This window comes from Phyllopteryx taeniolatus, chromosome 6, assembly GCF_024500385.1.
Source record: "Phyllopteryx taeniolatus isolate TA_2022b chromosome 6, UOR_Ptae_1.2, whole genome shotgun sequence".
Taxonomy (NCBI): Eukaryota; Metazoa; Chordata; class Actinopteri; order Syngnathiformes; family Syngnathidae; genus Phyllopteryx; species Phyllopteryx taeniolatus.
The window spans coordinates 19,133,641-19,154,122 of record NC_084507.1 but is presented as its reverse complement, the minus strand read 5'-3'; the positions used below and the strand labels follow the sequence as shown (position 1 = coordinate 19,154,122).

The following is a 20,482-nucleotide window of genomic DNA, read 5'->3' as shown; positions in this document are numbered from 1 at the left end:
CATCAGGAAAATAACCTTGGAGAATATCTGTGTCCAGATGAAGGTGAGGGGATGTCAGAAGGGTAGAATAAAGTTTTGCGGCAACCCTACCCTGCCTCTGGGTTAGGGTTGGGTATCGAGAATCGGTTGGAACTGGGACTAATATTCTGGTTCTCCTGGAATTGTTCAAATGAAAAAGATTCAGTTCCCAGTTCCGATGCCTACAGTCCGCCGATCCCGGAGAAGAAAGTGGTGAAAACTAATGCAGAAGCGGCAAAAACCAAAGAAAAAGAATGCGCATGAAGACGTGCTTGTGCCCAATGACAGCGGCACACAAAAGTGTGTCTTAACTATGTTAAAATAAATAACCACGATGAACACCTCAGTGCAACACTTGAATTAAGATTATATTGTGGAAAGGAAGCTCAGCCTACACCACGCGAAACTTCAGTCAACTGGGTGAGTGAAACAATCAAATAAGTCTATGCCAGCATTGAAGCAGCTAACAAGTTAAACGGTGGGTTACACTCTTGCACTGATGTTTTTTTTTGTTTTTTTTTTTTTTTTAAAACCAACGTAAGAGCTGATGACAGACAAAAATAAAATATAAAATTACTTTACCATAATGGAAAGAAAGTAGAAACAGTTACATTACAAGCTTAACATTGAGCTAAAACTTCACCAAAGGTCAAACTAGCAACTTTACATCACAATGAATTGGGACAAAATTCACAAAAACGTTGTCTCACAGTATCACAAACACTAACCTTGTGTCTCATCGGTAGAGGAATCAATATTTTACAGAGCATTTGGTTCCATTCATTACTCTTTTTCATGGCTTCTTGTTTTACTTTCGTTCTCGTGTGTAGTTATTTTTTGTGGCAAAATGCTGTGTTCCGGTGCGTACCCTACAAAATAAAAGGCTACATGCTTAAAGTCAAGTCAAGTTAAAACTTGCACATAAACCATTTGATGTGCTAAAATAGTCCCAAATAACTATTTTAACAATGCTACATTTAAAATTTAGCTGAAACAATAATTAATGAATATTAAGTCAATTGGGTTATTTCCAATCACATTGCCTTTTAGTTCATATGGTTGATATTGATACTGGTTATAAAGAACCCTGAGTCAAATGTTCATTTTAGTTTATGTTGCAGGCTGCTAAGAAAAAGGATGTTCACAATTTGGACACCCTTTATTTAAACCATACAAACTTTTTGTACCCAGCCCCCTTAAAGAACCGGAATCGAAATGAGGAATCGGGACGGGAATCGCTCAAATTCAAACGATGCTCAACCCTACTCTAGGGCGTGGTCATAAGTGATATGTGTCACAGATGTGTGCCATTGCTGTAAGTGACATTATTTTTCACAGTTGTGACCGGTAGTGACGTCATGGGGCATCAATCAAATTTTGTCTTAAGGGGATTGCTACACCTCTCTGAGGTCAGGACAGAAAAAAATGCAAGGGGAAAAAACTGTCTAAGGGGAGGGAGGAAGGAAGGCGAAAAACTGTCTAAAAACTGTCTGGGGGGGGGGGGAGGGATGGAGGAGGGCAGGAAGAAAAGATGGCCAGGGAAAAAGGATGTCTGAGAGAAGGAAGGAGGGATGAAAGGCAGGAAGGAGGACTGAAAGGAAAGACATAGTGGGTGTGATGGGAAGGAAGGTAGGAAAGGGAGGTTGGAAATAAAGATGCAAGAATATAAAAAATGGCAGAAGGAAGGAAGGGGGTAATAAAAGGAAGGAAGACGGTAATGAAGGAAGGAAGGAACAAAGGCAGAAAAAGCTGAAATTTCAGAGAATTAAAAAATGTTCTACTGTACTTTTGGCCCATTGCCTCTTGGTGCTGTGTTGTCAGTGCACTTCACCCCCAAACTGAGTGCGAGACCTCCTCCTTTGGCCTTACCTCCTGCCTGCGTGAGTGCAGAGTCGGCGGCGGTGGCCTGCACGGACACGGCGCTATCGCTCACCGCCGCTGCGGGGAAGTAGGCGAAGCGCGCCTCCCCTCCCGCTAACTCCCCTGCCGGGCTTCCGCCATTACTGAAAGGGTTCTGGATCACTGCCTGTGACAGATAAGAGAGAGACAGACAGAAGACGAAGAAAGGATGAGTGGGCGGCAGTTAAAAAGTCCACCTCGCTCTCGTCAGACCAAACACGAGTCGCCGCTGTGCGAGACCCCCCAGCCATCCCAGGTATAGCAAAGTGCTTTATGACAGCTGCAATAGTGTAAAAAAGGAAGTGTGCAAAGCCAAAATAAGTACTGTTCCTGACGAACAAATCTGGTTTAAACCCAAAAGTTAATTAGATTTTTGCAATGCAAACGTCATCCTCGCCAGACAAACGTTTCACCCTCTGTACCGCTTTGCTAGCTTGACAGTTCATTAACCCTCCTGTTGTGTGGCGGGTCAAATTTATCCATTTGAGAGGTTTAAAAGTATTTTTTTAAGATGAAGAAGAGGTGGAAAGCGGGTTCTACGGCAGAAAGAGAAGAGGAAAGCACAGAGCCTAGAATTTAATGTGGGGACTTTGAATGTTGGGACTATGACAGGAAAATCTCTGGAGTTGGTTGACATGATGATTAGGAGAAAGGTTGATATATTGTGTCTCCAGGAGACCAGGTGCAAAGGCAGTCAGGCTAAAAGTTTAGGGGCAGGGTTTAAATTATTTTACCATGGTGTAGATGGGAAGAGAAATTGAGTAGGGGTTATTTTAAAGGAAGAGTTAGCCAAGAATGTCTTGGAGGTGAAAAGAGTATCAGATCGAGTGATGAGGCTGAAACTTGAAATTGAGGGTGTTATGTATAATGTGATTAGTGGCTATGCCCCACAGGTAGGATGCGACCTAGAGGTGAAAGAGAAATTCTGGAAGGAGCTAGATGAAGTAGTTCTGAGCATCCCAGACAGAGAGAGTCGTGATTGATGCAGATTGTAATGGACATGTTGGTGAAGGAAATAGGGGTGATGAAGAAGTGATGGGTAAGTACGGCATTCAGGAAATGAACTTGGAGGGACAGATGGTGGTAGACTTTACAAAAATAAGGGAAATGGCTATAGTGAACACTTTTTTCCAGAAGAGGCTGTAACATAGGGTGACTTACAAGAGCGGAGGTAGAAGCACACAGGTGGATTACATCATGTGCAGACGATGTAATCCGAAGAAGGTTACAGACAGTAAGGTAGTGGTAGGGGAGAGTATGGCTCGACGGCATAGGATGGTGGTGTGTAAGATGACTGGTGGTGGGGAGGAAGATTACGAAGACAAAGGCAGAGCAGAGAACCATGTGGTGGAAGCTGAGACAGAAAGAGTATTGTGCTGCTTTTCGGGAAGAGGTGAGACAGGCTCTCGGTGGACAGGAGGAACTTCCAGAAGACTGGACCACTACAGCCAAGGTGATCAGAGACACAGGCAGTAGAGTACTTGATGTATCTTCTGGCAGGAAAGGAGAGAAGGAGACTTGGTGGTGGAACCTCACAGTACAGGAAATCATACAAGGAAAAAGGTTAGCTAAGAAGAAGTGGGAAACTGAGAGGACCGAGGAGAGGCGAAAGGAATACATTGAGATGCGACACAGGGCAAAGGTAGTGGTGGCAAAGGCCAAACAAGAGGCATATGTATGCCAGGTTAGACACTCAAGAAAGAGAAAAAGATCTCTCCAGGTTGGCCAGACAGAGGGATAGAGATGGGAAGGATGTGCAGCAGGTTAGGGTGATTAAGGATAGAGATGGAAATATGTTGACTGTTGCCAGTAGTGTGCTAGATAGATGGAAAGAATACTTTGAGGAGTTGATGAATGAGGAAAATGAGCGAGAAGGAAGAGTCGAAGAGGCAAGTGTGGTGGACCAGGAAGTGGCAATGATTAGTAAGGGGGAAGCTAGAAAGGCATTAAAGAGGATGAAAAATGGAAAGGCAGTTGGTCCTGATGACATTCCTGAGGAACTATGGAAGCATCTAGGAGAAATGGCTGTGGAGTTTTTGACCAGCTTGTTCAATCGAATTCTAGCGGGTGAGAAGATGCCTGAAGAATGGAGGAAAAGTGTGCTGGTGCCCATTTTTAAGAACAAGTGTGACGTGCAGAGCTGTGGGAATTATAGAGGAATAAAGTTGATGAGCCACACAATGAAGTTATGAGAAAGAGTAGTGGAGGCTAGACTCAGGACAGAAGTGAGTGTTTGCGAGCAACAGTATGGTTTCATGCATAAAAAGAGTACCACAGATGCATTATTTGCCTTGAGGATGTTGATGGAAAAGTACAGAGAAGGTCAGAAGGAGCTACATTGTGTCTTTGTAGATCTAGAGAAAGCCTATGACAGAGTACCCAGAGAGGAACTGTGGTACTGCAATGCGGAAGTCTGGAGTGGCAGAGAAGTATGTTAGAATAATACAGACATGTACGAGGGCAGCAGAACAGCGGTGAGGTGTGCTGTAGGTGTGACAGACGAATTTAAGGTGGAGGTGGGACTGCATCAGGGATCAGCCCTGTGCCCCTTCCTGTTTGCAGTGGTGATGGATAGGCTGACAGATGAGGTTAGACTGGAATCCCCATGGAACATGGTGTTTGCAGATGACATTGTGATCTGCTGTGAAAGCAGGGAGCAGGTGCAGGAACAGTTAGAAAGATGGAGGCATGCACTGGAAAGGAGAGGAATGAAGATTAGCCGAAGTAAGACAGAATATATGTGTATGAATGAGAGGGGTGGAGAGGGAAGAGTGAGGCTACAGGGAGAAGAGATAGCAAGGGTGGAGGACTTTAAATACTTGGGGTCGACCGTCCAGAGCAATGGTGAGTGTGGTCAGGAAGTGAAGAAACGGGTCCATGCAGGCTGGAACGGGTGGAGGAAGGTGTCAGGTGTGTTATGTGACAGAAGAGTCTCTGCTAGGATGAAGGGCAAAGTTTACAAGACAGTAGTGAGGCCAGCCATGATGTACGGATGAGAGACAGTGGCACAGAAGAGACAACAGCAAGCAGAGGTGGAGGTGGCGGAAATGAAGATGTTGAGGTTCGCTCTCAGAGTGACCAGGTTGGATAAAATTAGAAATGAGCTCATCAGAGGGACAGCCAAGGTTTGATGTTTTGGAGACAAAGTTAGAGAGAGCAGACTTTAATGGTTTGGACACGTCCAGAGGAGAGAGAGTGAATATATTGGTAGAAGGATGATGAGAAAGACCAAAGAGAAGGTTGATGGATGTTGTGAGGGAAGACATGAGAGCAGTTGGTGTTAGAGAGGAGGATGCAGGAGATAGGCTTACATGGAAAAGGGTGACACGCTGGGCGACCCCTAACGGGACAAGCCGAAAGGAAAAGAAGAAGAAAGTATTTTTTTAATACAAAGTCTTTAGTTAAGTACAAACAATAAATTAGGGCTGAAACAAACAATTTTAATAATCGATTAATCTGTCGCTGCGATTGGCTGGCAACCAGTTCAGGATCTCGCCCAGAGTTAGCGGAGATGGGCGCCAGCACACCCACTACCCTAATGAGGATAAGTAGTACGGAAAATGGATGGATGGATGAATTAATCTGTTGATTATTACTGGTCTTAATCAGATTTTTAAAAACTTCTAAAAAGTGCATTTTTCATATTGACAGTGTAGAAAATATGTTTGTTTTTTTAAATGTTGGCAAATGTTTTATTTTGATAAATCACAAAGAATCACTGTGCTTTCACGGAGGACTACAGAATTCTGAGAATATTTACTGTGGAGAGGCTAAAATCAGAGGATTAAGACAATTTTAAGTTAAACAAGGTCTCTCAACAATTGATCAATTATCAAAATAGTTGCTAATTAATTTGATAATCAAATAGTTGTCAATTAATCAATTAATACTTTTACTTCTAAAACAAATACAATGAAAATGGTTCGTTTCAGACGAGGCATCCACCTGCTATATTGTGGTTCATCTGTCATACGCTCGCTATTACATTTTTTTAAGCGATCATTTTTTTATGGATTTCTTCAGTGCACTTACTTACTGTAATGCCCTTGCATTTGGGAAAGGAGAGCCACCGTTGCCAATGCACTTTTCAGCCATGTAGTGAACACCAGGAGAACAGTATAATTCCTAAACACAATGAGCACACTCGCACAGGATCTACTGTCGGCCACAGCTCACACCCAGATCGTGCTCGAGGACCCCTAAAATGCATACACTTTCACCAAGATACACGGACTTGTAAGAATAGGAGAGTTTTCGTGTGTGCTGGCCAAAAAGGCAATCCATTCCGTCAAATAACAAAAACCAAGAAGGCCTTCACAGAACCTTAATTAAATGTGCAGGGGTACCTACTGAAGCGGCCGGTGAGGTGCTCCGCATTCAAGGTCAGTGGAATCCATTTTCTCATTAAGTTCTTCCTCATCTGAACGTTACTTCAGACTTCAAATTAAAGTGCCAATGTGGCTATACACTCACTGTCCACGTCATTAGGTACATCTCCACAATCTAATGATAGACACGGCACTTTTTGCCTTGATAAAGATAACGGTCAGTTTTACAGGGTGTAAATACCTTCGATTTATTAAATGTTTTTCAGTACAATACCACAACAGCCGCAATAATAAACATGTTGCTAAATTAATACCAAACAAAAGTGAGTACTATTGGCTTTGCACAGGTGAAATTCTCATTAGACTAGGGATGGTCCATGTTTGGTTTTTTTTTTTTTTTGTTTTTTTTTTAAATCCAACCCACCAAGCATTTACATTATAAAGACTCCTGTAATGTTTGTTTCTGTTGTATTAATGTATCTGTTTTTTTTCCTAAAATTGGTTGGTTAAAAGGTTCCTTTTTCCTTTTTTTTTTTTTTTAATCTCATTAAATCACTGGCTGGTGGATTTATTGTAATAATTCAAATGTTAGTCAAATAAACAATTTTACATATTAACATGTTTTCATTTCTTAAAATACTGTAATTTGTAATTATCTTTAAATTAGTTAGAAATACAAAAATGTTAAAAACTGAGGATTAAATATTTTATTATTAAAAAAAAAAAAAAAAAACGTTTCCCCCCCCCCTCATCTACTGCATTAGCATGTGCAGGTGAACCTAATGAAGTGGCTGGTCCATGTGCTATCAGAGCACAGGTGAGTGACGCCCCCTGAAGGCCAAGGGAAACCACTACAATAACAATGAGGCCCAATAGACTACAGTTCAGTATTTTATAATGTTTGTCAACAACTGGCGCCAGGATACTTTCTAGTGGCAGACTACAGATTGACTACCACTGAAACATCTAAATTAATACAGGGGAACCAGTGGGTGAGGAGGATAAATCGAGTGGACGTTGTAAGGAGTTGTACAGAGAAAATCGCAAAACAGTCAAGAGTAGCCACTTCTAAAGAGAGACACTGGGAACAAAAATTCCATCATCTGGTTTGTCAAGGACATTTTCTCACAGGTTTGTGTAAAATGTTTGATTGGGTTGTCTTTTGAGTAATTTAGTAAAACATAATGGCTAGCCTGCTAGTAAACAACGGTGCGCTATTCATTTGAAGTGTCAAAAGAGCTCATCTGTGCCATTAATTAATTAATCTGATAACCAGTGAAGTCAATCAACTAGCGAGCCACCCAATGATCATGCAACAGTGTCAATCTGAATAGCCACCACCTCTAGCTTTGAATCAATTTATCTGTTCAACCAAGCAATTTAACTCACGTAATACCTTCTTTTAGACTGACACTTTACACCAGGGGTGTCAAACAAATTTTTGTCACGGGCCACGTCATAGTTATGACTTCCCTCGGGGGGCCGTTATGACTGTGAACCCATATGAAGGAAGTATCACGTCATATAATGAGATATACACAACACATTGATGAATAACTAGTAAAATCAGAAGTCTATAACATGTTTTTAACAAATACAATTATTTTCAAAGCAGGATTGGAAACAATTGGTAACAATTGCAATATCTCAACATTATTACACTGGAACACAATTAGCCATTTTGATTTGCTTTCACAGGCCATATAAAATGATGTGGCGGGCTGGATCTAGCCCCCGGGCCACCAGTTTGACACCTGTGCTTCACACATTCAAACTATGGTGGTAGAGAACGCTAAAATCATTCAAGCCATTTTTCCTGTTTTCCCAATTGTTCTGCTTTGGTCAAATAACATGTAAGGGTTTGTTTATGAGTGGAACGCTCAGTGTTTTGCCTCCCAGAAGTACGTGTGACGTCATGGTGAAAATGTCTAAAGTGTCGATAAGTAAAATAGAGAAGAAGAAAAAATAACAACAACAGCATACTAATAAACGGAAACACTGGTACCTGAGCAACAGCCTGAGGAGCACCGCTGAAGGCTGCTGCGGAGACAACACTCACTGCTCCGCCGCCGTCGTCCCGTCCCTCGAGGTTCTGGTCAGTGACCTGGACCACACGGTATGTCACCTGAAGGACGGGGGTGGGGGGAAAAAAAGATAAAAAGTAAACCGATGTTATGTTCCTACAGTATGCATACCTGGCTGGTAGATTTATTGATCATCTCCCACAAGGTCCAACACAATATGCTTCAGAGTGGATTTTCCCCAATGACAAAATACCCTCGTTTGTTCCAAGGGAGACCCAATTTGTAGCCCTGCGTCATGTGACTCTCTCCCTCCCCTGACTGACATGTGACAGCGGCCTCGTCCCAATCCCTAACCCAGACTGAAATCACATGACATTGCTCACACTCTCTCTGTCCCTCTCCCCCCATGTTTACGCCAAAACGAAACCGCATGGATGACCGGATACCGACTTGAACTCCACGCTAATTATCCAGTATGAATTCATCTATTCGACTATTATGTAGGGCTGAGAGATACGGCCTCAAAAAAAAATAAATAAATAAAAACATGACTTTTTTTTGGTAATCTGATTCACAATATTTTCCCTTATGCTTGCAGAAAAAGCAGATGACAAAGACATTATTCAAACCAAGTTTTATTCCCCCTCTCTTCTGAGATTTGCTTTATTTCTCTTGATCTCAACAGTAAAAAAAAAAACATTTATAAGCATTAACTTGCATCAACTTCAACAGAAGTGGAAATACATATGTTTTTATTTACAGATAATGTGCAAATGAACACTTCCTCTTGGGGGGGGAAAAAGTCAAATTTTTCAAAATATGCATGTAAAAGTGTTACTTAAAAATTAACATTTTAATATAAGATCTCGTTTTTTTCACGTGTCAAGTTTTACAGGGGAAGCAAGGCAACTTCTGCAAAAATATTTGGTGTTTGGAAGCACATATTTCTTTCAAAGGTTATCACATTTCTTAGTGGAGCTTAAGCTATCGAATATTTTTGGAAACAATCATTCTACTGATTATCCCATCGATTTATTGGATAAAAAAATTATTCTGCATTATTAAACAACAAAATGCATAAGTGAGGTACAGGTATTACTGTTTTTACTGGGTTGCAATCCTCATGTTCCACATTATAATACCAGTCTGTATCTGTGACTTTAAGCACATGTGTGTGTGTGTGTGTGTGTGTGTGTGTGGGTGTGTGTGACTTTTGAAGGTGAGGCCTGGCCTGGTGAGTGACGTGGGAGACAGCGAATGAGAGTGTAGAGTTGGCTGTCGTGCGCTCAGGTTAGTGGCTGGCAGTTAACTGGCTAACAGTTAGCCAGTGTGCCTGTTCAATGCTTTGGCGTCAGTTGTGACTATAGCAATATAAATGTGCTTATTACATGTACTGTGTATTTTGCTATCGTTTATTCAATTCAGTGATTGAAAGTGCACCAGTAGCTGTGTCTATCCTTGATCACTCATGGGGACATTACAATACACTCAAACTAGGCTATATTAAAATACTGTAGCTAACATCGATACCTTGTGTTGGTGATGGTAGACGTGCTGTTGTGGTACATTAGTTAGTGTCGCTTTGCATTAGACACATTCCACTTTTGCATCTTGTTTTTGTGAAATGATACCAAACTATGAACAGTCTCTGTCTTTTACAGACTCTTTCCTCCTAGCTTGCTGCCATCACACCAACCTTTTTTTTTTTTTTTTTTTACACAGAGTGGTGCGTGAGTCTGCAGTAACATTAGTCACTGCGAGGCTTCGAGGCAGAGATTTTTGCGTCGACTTATTTCATAATTTATAGGAGTTGTTCGATTAATCGTTTCAGCCACAGTTGTGCATGAACAAGAGTCAGGTTATGAGACAGGAAAAAAGAAAACCCGTTTCTTCAGAAAATGCAGTAACATGCCTGATTTCTTCACTGAACATTAAAATGGGTGTGGGCGAATAAAACGCATGACAAAAAAAATGCAACCTCAAACAGTCTGTACCAAAGAGGACAGCACAAAAATAAGAAAATGGTTACCGAGCATACACAAATCCTTTCACGTTCCAACTAATTAAAAATGCTATTTAGAGAAAACTGTCAATTTGAACAGTCTCGACTCACCTGTCCCCCCTCAGTGCGGAACTGGTATTGTATGTTGGGCTCTCCAAACGCTGCGGCCTGCTGTATGGTGACGGCCGCCTGCTCGTCTCTGGTTCCGTCTGACAGTGCCCCAAAAACAACATTTCAGTTAGTTTTTTACAACTACAGAATTACTAAAATAAATAAATAAATAACCGACAGATACCCTGTGGTCAAAATGCCCTTTATCACCACGAGTGGAGGAGTCACGCTGAACTTAGACACTTCCACCCAAAAGGTAAAAACAAAAAATAAACATGGATTGAAGAGGGACAAAACTGCTCATTTAGTTTCTATTTATCCAGGTAGTTAAATCAATAAAAATCCTAACAGCGGCCCCTAAAGTGTGTCTGTGAGAGAGCACTTCGCCTTTTTGGGAAAATACTTGTTAGAGGGGTCAGAAAAGTAACTAAATATTGCAATAAAGACACTAAGGTAGCAACAGAGTTACTTTGTCGCAACGCCCCAGTTGCGCCTCCGGTTGTCATGGTAGCAAAAGCTGAACTGAGCATTTGCATGAGACAGAACAGACCCAGCATAAAACTGAGTGATTTCAACCAGTGTGACAAGTGGATGTTAAGTACATCTATCCATTTTCTGTACCGCTTATCCTCACTAGGGTCGCGGGCGTGCTGGAGTCTATCCCAGCTATCTTCAGGCGAGAGGCAGGAGACAGACACCCTGAACTGGTCCCCAGCCAATCACAGGGCACATGGAAACAAACAACCATTCGCACTCACATTCACACCTACGGGCAATTTAGTGTCTTCAATCAACCTACCACGCATGTTTTTGGGATGTGGGAGGAAACCGGAGTGCCCGGAGATGCAAAAGATCATCTCAATACTTGATGATATATACCCTTGTTGGCAATGACAGAGGTCAAACGTTTTCTGTAAGTCTTCACAAGGTTTTCACACACTGATGCTGGTATTTTGGCCCATTCGTCCATGCAGATCTCCTCTGATGTTTTGGGGCTGTCGCTGGGCAACACAAACTTTCAACTTCCTCCAAAGATTTTCTATGGGGTTGAGATCTGGAGACTTGTGTTTGGGATCATTGTCATGCTGAAAGACCCAGCATCGTTTCATCTTCAATGCCCTTGCTGATGGAAGGAGGTTTTCACCCAAAATCTCACAATGCATGGCCTCATTCATTCTTTCCTTTTCACGGATCAGTCGCCCTGGTCCTTTTGCAGAAAAACAGCCCCAAGGCATGAAGTTTCCACCCCCAAGCTACACAGTAGGTATGGTGTTCTTTGGATGCAACTCAGCATTCTTTCTCCTCCAAACACGGCAAGTTGACTTTTTACCAAAAAGCTCTATTTTGGTTTCATCTGACCATATGGCATTATACCAATCCTCTTCTGGATCATCCAAATGCTCTCTAGCAAACTGCAGACGGGCCTGGACATGTACTGGTTTAAGCAGGGCGACACGTCTGGCACTGCAGGATTTTAGTCCTTGGCTTTGTAGTGTGTTACTGATGGTAGCCTTTGTTACTTTGGTCCCTGCTCTCTGCAGCACGTCATTCACTAGTTCCCCCCGTGTGGTTCTGGGATTTTTGTTCACTGTTCTTGTGATCATTTTGACCCCACGGGGTGATATCTTGCGTGGAGTCCCAGATCGAGGGAGATTATCAGTGGTCTTGTATGTCTTCCATTTTGTAATAATTGCTTCCACAGTTGATTTCTTCACACCAAGCTGCTTACCTACTGCAGATTCAGTCTTCCCAGCCTGGTGCAGGTCTAGAATTTTTTTTCTGGTGTCCTTTGACAGATCTTTGGTCTTGGCCATAGTGAAGTTTTGAGTGTGACTGTTTGAGGTTGTGAACAGGTGTCTTTTATACTGATGAGTTCAAACAGGTGCCATTAATACAGGTAATGGGTGGAGGACAGAGGAGCCTCTTAAAGAAGAAGTTACATGTCTGTGAAAGCCAGAAATCTTGCTTGTTTGTAGGTGACCAAATACTTATTTTCCACCATAATTTGCAAATAAATTCTTTAAAATTCAGACAATGTGATTTTCGGGATTTCTTTTTTTCTCATCTTGTCTCTCATAGGTTTGGTATACCCATGATGAAAATTACAGGCCTCTCTCATCTTTTTAAGTGGGAGAACTTGCACAATTTGTGGCTGACTAAAGACTTTTTTGCCCCACTGTATGCTGTCATTCTTTGTTCTTAGCATATTTTGATATTTTTGTCATTTACTATGCTTTATGCCAGGGGCTTAGACTAATCTGAAACGTTAACACTCCCCAAAAGATGGGAAGCAAATCACCAGATCAGTTCAATAACTTGCCTCTAACTGTTTGCTTAGTTAATTGCAGATGAGGACTTGTTCTGACAATCAAGAAAAGCGATAAATTAATTATTTGATGTTTCATTAGAAGCTGTTAAACTTCCAATTAACAACTGAAGTGACAATGAAAACAGGAGAATGCAAACATCAGGTGCAATGACACTTCTCTGGAAGCCCAATATAAGCCCATGTCCAATGTATTTGCATTGTTAAAAGTCATACAAAAATATATGTATTATATTGAGAAGCGTCATACTCTTACCGTCTGCCTCTCTCATCTTTTTAAGTGGGAGAACTTGCACAATTTGTGGCTGACTAAAGACTTTTTTGCCCCACTGTATGCTGTCATTCTTTGTTCTTAGCATATTTTGATATTTTTGTCATTTACTATGCTTTATGCCAGGGGCTTAGACTAATCTGAAACGTTAACACTCCCCAAAAGATGGGAAGCAAATCACCGGATCAGTTCAATAACTTGCCTCTAACTGTTTGCTTAGTTAATTGCAGATGAGGACTTGTTCTGACAATCAAGAAAAGCGATAAATTAATTATTTGATGTTTCATTAGAAGCTGTTAAACTTCCAATTAACAACTGAAGTGACAATGAAAACAGGAGAATGCAAACGTCAGGTGCAATGACACTTCTCTGGAAGCCCAATATAAGCCCATGTCCAATGTATTTGCATTGTTAAAAGTCATACAAAAATATATGTATTATATTGAGAAGTGTCATACTCTTACCGTCTGATGCCTGCAGCGCCTCTTCTTCTTGTTTATCTTGGCTGCGGATAAACACAACACAAATGTCACGTTTTTTCGTTAAAGCTATGAAATGTCATTTTCAGGTGAATTTATTACAAAAAAAATGCAACTTTAGCTGTTAGCTTAGCTTCAATGAAGTTGTAACTCAAATATATATTTTCAATACGCACCTGACCAGTTTAGTTTTAAAAGCTAGCCTAAGCTAACTTTGCCAGCCTGTTTTTTGGTCATTTACTCATAATAACCACCCTGTTTGTGATATAAATACTCGTCTATTTGCCTACAATGCCACAAAGTTGCCTAGCCGATAAAGTCTATAAAGCTACAACCACCACTTTCTAAAGTCCGACCTTCTTCTTCTTCTTTACTCGGGAAAGGATTATTAGCATGTTGTACTTAGCTTGTGTTGGTTAGCCATTTTTGTGACACGCTTTTACCTGACGTTGTCCAGGTTATGTTCGAGCATATCCATCAGTGTCTGAATTTAAAAAAAAAAAAAAAAAAAAAAATGAGGGGATTTTCGGATGGAGATGGAAGTGCTTGATCACGGGAACAAACACTCGGGTCATGTGAGAGGAGACAGCCCAGGACACGTGAGACGTAGCTCGTCTTAGGAGGCAAAATGGAGGCCGGCGGGACGGCCGGTGCAACTGGGTAACACGGAGTGACTTCAACGCCGCTTGTTCCAATTTAGCGGTTTATCCTGGTGGGAACGTGTCATGCCGCAGCAACTGAATTGCCCAAAAACGACTTGTGTTTGTCCAAACTATGACGTTTAGCAACAATGTAAACCTTGACTATTACGTATCGATGCCGAAACTTCCGAGTTGCGGTAATGCACCCCTGAACGCAACATCAAAGCTATTTTTGCGTTTAACCAGAAAGTAGCAAGATGTTCGACGTCTTCTGATTTGGTCACCTGTGCTTTCCTCGTACATTTGTTCGGGAAAATCAAGTTAACTCTATTCGTTACGTGTTTTTATTAGTGTATACGCGGTTATATCCGTCCATTTTCTACACTGCTTATCCCTCACTACTAGGGTAGCGGGCGTGCTGGAGACTATCCCAGCTGACTGGGCGAGAGGCGGGGTACACCCGGAACCGATCGCCAGCCAATCGTAGGGCACATATAAACAAATAACTTACCCCTGGAGTACCCGGGGGGAAAACACGCAGGCACGGGGAGAACATGCAAACTCCACGAAGGCGAGGCCGGATTTGAACCCAGGTCTTCAGAACTGTGAGGCAGATATGCTAACCAATCTCGAGCGTGCGGCCTGCGCGGTTGTATATTTTCTTTAAAAATAAAAAATCCTATTCAAGATATATATATTTTTTTGTAAATACAGGTACATAAAACCACATTTCTTCTTGTGACATGGCATGTTTTTCATTCGTTCGTGTTTTAATTAAACTATTATTACTATTGTAGATATAAGTTGTACATACGTCAGCTGCCTGACATTTTATTTGACATCCATCCACCCATCCATTTTCCGTACCGCTTATTTTTATTTTTATTTTTTAAAGCCCTGTGATATGTAAAACCGTTTCCAAAATAATAACCAGGTATAAATAATGGTTATATAATATAATTTACTATATTATTAAGCATAATGATCGCTTTGAACTTTGCCACACATAATCGGAACAATTGTTCGTTTAGTTTTCAACACGGTAGCTCTTGAGCGGTACCGCAGTAGTAGTTCACAGGGTTCATTGCTTATATTAAACAAATCTGTCAAACTACTGCAGACGATAAAATAAGACCTAATGCTATTCATAACTAATAAATATGTTTTTTTTTTGTTAGAATAAAGCGAGGTTTCACGTTTATGAAGTTTGCAACGGAACTCTGTAAACTCAGCCAATTAGCGCCGAGTATAATGAGCGTTGCCGCTTTTCATTGGTCAAAATGGTAGGCGGCCCCGACTTTCCTTCCTGGTGTTACCCTAAAATAACTCCGACTCCCCCTTGGGTGAAGGTTCACTTGCGGTGACTCGGTTACGTCCGCTGTCCACAACTTCATTCCACCGGTTCACCTACCATGTCTGGTCGCGTCCTCGTCGGAGTCAAGCGTGTCATTGACTACGCAGTTAAGGTAATATAATATATTAACTTGTATGAATGTTGCAAATGATTTTAGGGGAATGTTTGACGGTTTGACATTTTGTGTTCCATTTGCTAGCGTCCGCATGCTAACAGCAAGTGTAGCACAAATATATGTCATATGTTGGAAAGCATGCATTTAATTAGACGAATCACCAATCAGGATACATTTTGGTGAATATTTTACCTGAGATTGTAAATCGTTTATTGTACTGGTTACTCAATGAGGCGATAGTATGTTGTTATGTTGTGCAGCATAAGGATTGGCTGCCCCTTGTGCTTTTCCCCCACTCCAATGGATGAAATGTGATAAACAATCTTCAACACCCAGGTTGACAGTCTCTTTACTTCGTCTGATCACGGTCCAATACAAGCAAGATTATCTAGTAAAGTGCAATCTATTGTACATTTGAAATATATCATGGCGCACCGCCCCCAAAAATGTCACAAAAAGTATACATTATACTGAAATAATTGTGATCTTGTTTAAAAAGTTAATTGTTTTGGCTGTCCCTATACATCGTTGACATAAATAGATGAACAAAGATAAATAATTTGCAGTAAATAAATACCTTCCAGACCAATTAAGTGAAATTTGATTATTGGCCAAGGCACAACTGATAATCTCTGACAGAGTCATACAATATATGGTGTTTATTAGCTGACACTCTCCCTCGTGACTCTGTTCTGCCTGTCTTCCTTTGCCCTCCACTCTCAGATCCGGGTGAAGCCAGACAAGAGCGGCGTGGTGACCGATGGCGTGAAACACTCGATGAACCCCTTCTGCGAGATCGCTGTGGAGGAGGCGGTCAAGCTGAAGGAGAAGAAACTCATTAAGGAAGTGGTGGCAGTGAGCTGCGGGCCGCAACAGGCACTGGTGGGCATCTCACATCCAGATTCTCCCACTTCAGAATAGACTTTGGCAATATGGGTTTACGATTAGGAGTTGAACTGATTAGTCGACTAGTTGAGTTGACTTTATTACTCCGCATCAATGTTTAAAGCTTGAAGTATATGAATCGCACATTGTGTTTTTAACATCTCATCTTACAAGCGGCCAATTTCTAGAGGACTTTGGCTCCCCCATCCGCTGCCGTCGTTGAACTATAGTGTTTTCTGGACCAGTAAAATTGCGGGCCTAAAAGGCGGTACAGTCTGCGGGGGTCAGAGAGTACAAAAATAAGATGGTGGTGGATGGGAATAATGGTTAGTTTTGCTAGCTTCAGCTAGTCCAATCGCCGCCAGTCTTAAACGATTGATAGCAGCGATACCTCGTGGAAAAATATTGCTTTCATCAAAATGTATATAAACACAATCCTCAATAAATCAACATATTAATTGTTCAACAGTTAACATAATAAAATGGCTTAGCTGGTGCATATGTCTGTCTCTAATGCCACACAATTTCCAGCTTTCCCATGGACTTTTTCTCATGTTGTGTAGGTAGGCAACCTCAAAAATATTTGAGGCTTGGAAGCACATATCTCTGGTCAAAAGTTTTCAGCATGCACCTAAATCACTGCTTAGTGGTGGTGGTTTTGTAAACTAGCTCCTGTCTGTTTGCAGCCATAATATGAATGGGAGCAGTGCACATCTGCGAGGATGTGCTTTGAGCTTCAGAGTCTGCCCCCCCCCCCCCACACACACACAAACACACACAAAAAACCAAAATACATTGATTTGAAAAAAAAAAAAAAGATTCAAATGAATAGATTTTATTGCCCAATCCTACCTCATTCAAAGTCTGCCTCATCTTCCCCTCCTCAGGAGACCATCCGCACTGCGCTCGCCATGGGAGCCGACCGCGGCATCCATGTGGAGGTATCTGGCAAGGACTACGACAACTTGGGACCCCTGCAGGTCTCTAAGGTCATGGCTGCTTTGGCCAAGAAGGAGGAGGCTCAGCTCGTAATACTTGGGAAACAGGTAAAAAAGACAATTAAAATCAGTTCCCGCCTCATCTCACTGCTGTATTATGCATCACTATGTACTTGATTTTCAAAGGCCATCGATGATGACTGCAATCAGACGGGACAAATGACAGCAGCCCTCCTTGACTGGCCTCAGGTAAGAGCTCACAACTGTGACTCGAGTCATTAAATGTGTAAAATACCTTTGTCCAGTTATTATCAAAAGTGTGTTACTTCCTCAAGTGGTGTTCTTCAGTATTCCTGAAACAAACAGTGGCTTACATTTTATTTAATCCTCGACGCCACATTTGTTGAGTACATTACAGTTGTATTTAACTTTTAAGTGAAAAACATTTGCAATTATTTTTTTATAGAACAATTTGTTTTCAAAAGATGATTTAGGGACAATTTTTATTTAACTTTAATGTGCAATATGTTTTGATTGAATTATTATTTAAGTAGACCCCACTAGGTTTAAGGAGTGTTAATGTTCAAACTGTACTTAATGTTTCAGTCGCTTACGATAATATTGAATGTACTTTTTAGGAATAACATCTTTTTTGATGAACACTTTGGCCAACTTTGCTACTTTTAATTTTGGTCATTTTGGTGGTACTTGGAGAGGTAAGTATTTTTTGAGGTGGTACTTGGTGTAAAATGTTTGACAGCCACTGCTCTAATCCAAGCAACCTTATCAGCATGAACTTGAAGAACTGCAGTGATCCTGCACAAACCAGCACACAACAAACAGGTCAAAGGTTTCTGGACAGGTTAGGGTGAAATTCACGGATTGGCCAACTGATGGCGCACTCGGATAGCTACATTGAATCACACTGATCACGCAGCCAGAAATACGTCCTCATTTTTTTATCATTTTGAAAATATTAATGTTACTCTTATTTACTTGCCACAGTACTATTAGTCTTGTTTTTTTAAATATTGCTAATTGTCACTAGTGTAAAAAAATAAATTAAATAAATAAATAGGTTTTAAAATCTGTGTTGTGACATCATCATTGATGGGCATATTTTTCCTTATAATTGATATTCAGTTTTTACGCATCTTTAATCTTGTCTTGTAGGGGACCTTTGCTTCAGAGGTGACGCTGGAAGGCGACATGGTGAAAGTGGTGCGTGAGATCGATGGCGGCCTGGAAACCATCAAGATCAACACACCTGCCGTGGTCACCGCGGACCTCCGACTTAACACACCCCGCTACGCCACACTGCCTAATATCATGGTAGGTACACGGAAAAATGCACACACTAATGTTTAATGACTGCAAATGTCATGTGACATGTTAAAACGTAATGCCTTTTGCTCAAAATTGGCAAGCATATGCCTAGCTAGCTAGCATGAGAAGCTAATTTAGCAGTCTAAATATTCCCAACGTCTTGTCAAACAGAGTTTGACAAAAGTTTCAAATCAAAGTTCCTTGTTTGTAAAAAGTTGGTCAATACTCTGTCCTATCAAGACAACGGAAAGTAGAACCCTATCAAAACAACAAAAATGCACTTGAGTAAATGCTCCCTTTCCTTCAGAAAGCCAAGAAGAAAAAAATTGCCAGCGTGAAGCCGGCCGAGCTGGGTGTGGAACTGACATCCCGGCTGGAGGTGCTGCGGGTGGACGAGCCCCCGCAGAGGCAGGCTGGCATCAAAGTGGAGACTGTGGACGATTTGGTGGGCAAACTCAAGGAGACGGGCAGCATATAACGAAGCCGGAAGGGCATATAAAAGCCAATGTAGCTCGGAACACAAGAGCCAGGTAAGTATGGTAGTACTAGATTAAGGAAGTATAAGATTCCTATGGGGAATGTGTATTGAGACATATACAGTGTTGCCTTAAGATACAAGTTCAATGTGTTCCGTGACCATGCTCAAAACACTTGTATCTCAAATCATTGATCTTTCCAGAGACCCCAAAAACACATAAAAAAATTTTTTTATCATGTATTTCAATAAGAACTGTAATCTACAGTATTGTACTTTATAAACAAATATATAGTAATAACAATTAAATAAGATGTAAAAACAGTTTGTGGATCGTTAATATTCAGTGGGCATTGTGCCGCTCTTTTTGGGGTGTGTACATTGTCCACCAGGGGGCAGTAAAATACATGCAGATATACACGTAAATGGGATGAAGAAACATGTAGCAACTAAGCTGCAATATTATTAGTGGTGTTTTGGAGAGGCTAAAGACTATATGCTGTTAGCATTGTTGTATGCACTGTCTGCATGTATTGCTATCACTTGTTCTGGTAAAAATTGTTGAAAGGTTTATAATTACTGCTAGTTTTTACTTTTAGAAATGGTAGTTTTGTTAGCCCATCTATGGCATTTCTCGTTATGTGTTAGCATTAAGCAAGCTGACTCTATTTGTGGAAATTGACTTCAATTTTGTTCCACGTTAAAGGTTCCTCTGTATATAGAATTATAACGCAGGCGTGCACAGAAGTGGCCTCTCAATCTTGTTTCCCTGACAAATAAATTTCTTAACTGTTACTATGTCCTTGTAATAATTGTGTCATCCCTCTTGTTTCTCCCTCACAGGACAAGTACTGAGAAACACTGTCCTGCTGCCGCTGCAGAACCACAGAACCTCAAGTTTTATTTTTTTTTAATTTTTTTTAAAAGATGTCAAGTCTGTATTTTAAACTAGAAATCCATCTTAAGGGTCAATACAAAACCATCTTGTTTTCATCCGGTAAATAAAAATAAATAAATTACTAAATCTAAACCTTAGGCTATGCCACGCTTGTAAATGATTGTAAATACAGTATAAAGAGACAAGCATGTTACATATGCAAGCATTTTTAGCTGGATTCCAGGACGGTGTCTCTCAGTACCATCACACTTTGAAAATTATACCGCAAGCGCCTCAATTGTACATTATCATCACAATAAAGCAGCATTTGTTTTTCATTATCAAATTCAATTGTGGCTGGTCTTTTCTGGTAATTACAAAGTGATAACCCACACACAATTCTGCATTTGTCT

The 20,482-nt window shown here is 41.0% G+C and overlaps 2 protein-coding genes across 6 annotated transcripts in view; one reads left to right on the top strand and one right to left on the bottom strand.

The window, feature by feature from the left end:
• The window catches only part of LOC133479190 (upstream stimulatory factor 2), a 31,472-nt gene extending 17,378 nt beyond the window's left edge, over positions 1–14,094 (bottom strand). The window contains exons 1-5 of one of the 3 annotated variants that reach the window (XM_061775796.1): positions 13,902–14,094; positions 13,444–13,484; positions 10,383–10,480; positions 8,251–8,370; positions 1,888–2,044 (exon numbers count right to left, since the gene is read on the bottom strand). In XM_061775796.1, coding sequence (XP_061631780.1) covers positions 1,888–2,044; positions 8,251–8,370; positions 10,383–10,480; positions 13,444–13,484; positions 13,902–13,936 — 451 coding nt within the window. In that variant the 5' untranslated portion in view covers positions 13,937–14,094. Of the gene's footprint in view, positions 1–1,887; positions 2,045–8,250; positions 8,371–8,440; positions 8,556–10,382; positions 10,481–13,443; positions 13,485–13,901 lie in introns of those variants that run through there. The other 2 variants (XM_061775797.1, XM_061775798.1) reach the window with 2 other exon arrangements.
• A 66-nt stretch (positions 14,095–14,160) lies between these two features.
• Positions 14,161–20,415, top strand: etfb (electron transfer flavoprotein subunit beta). 3 transcript variants are annotated; one of them, XR_009788866.1, is made up of 7 exons: positions 14,166–15,565; positions 16,292–16,450; positions 17,341–17,499; positions 17,578–17,640; positions 18,565–18,723; positions 19,025–19,247; positions 20,036–20,415. XR_009788866.1 is itself a non-coding variant. In XM_061775799.1 (7 exons), exons 2-7 carry the CDS (start codon positions 15,512–15,514, stop codon positions 19,193–19,195), a joined length of 765 nt encoding a protein of 254 aa, XP_061631783.1. In that variant the 5' UTR covers positions 14,166–14,704; positions 15,449–15,511; the 3' UTR covers positions 19,196–19,987. The 3 variants fall into 3 exon arrangements, 2 of the variants coding, with proteins under 2 accessions (XP_061631784.1, XP_061631783.1); XM_061775799.1 differs by lacking the exon at positions 20,036–20,415 and having other exon boundaries at positions 14,166–14,704; positions 15,449–15,565; positions 19,025–19,987; XM_061775800.1 differs by lacking the exon at positions 20,036–20,415 and having other exon boundaries at positions 14,161–15,565; positions 19,029–19,197.
• Positions 20,416–20,482: the final 67 nt, after the last annotated feature.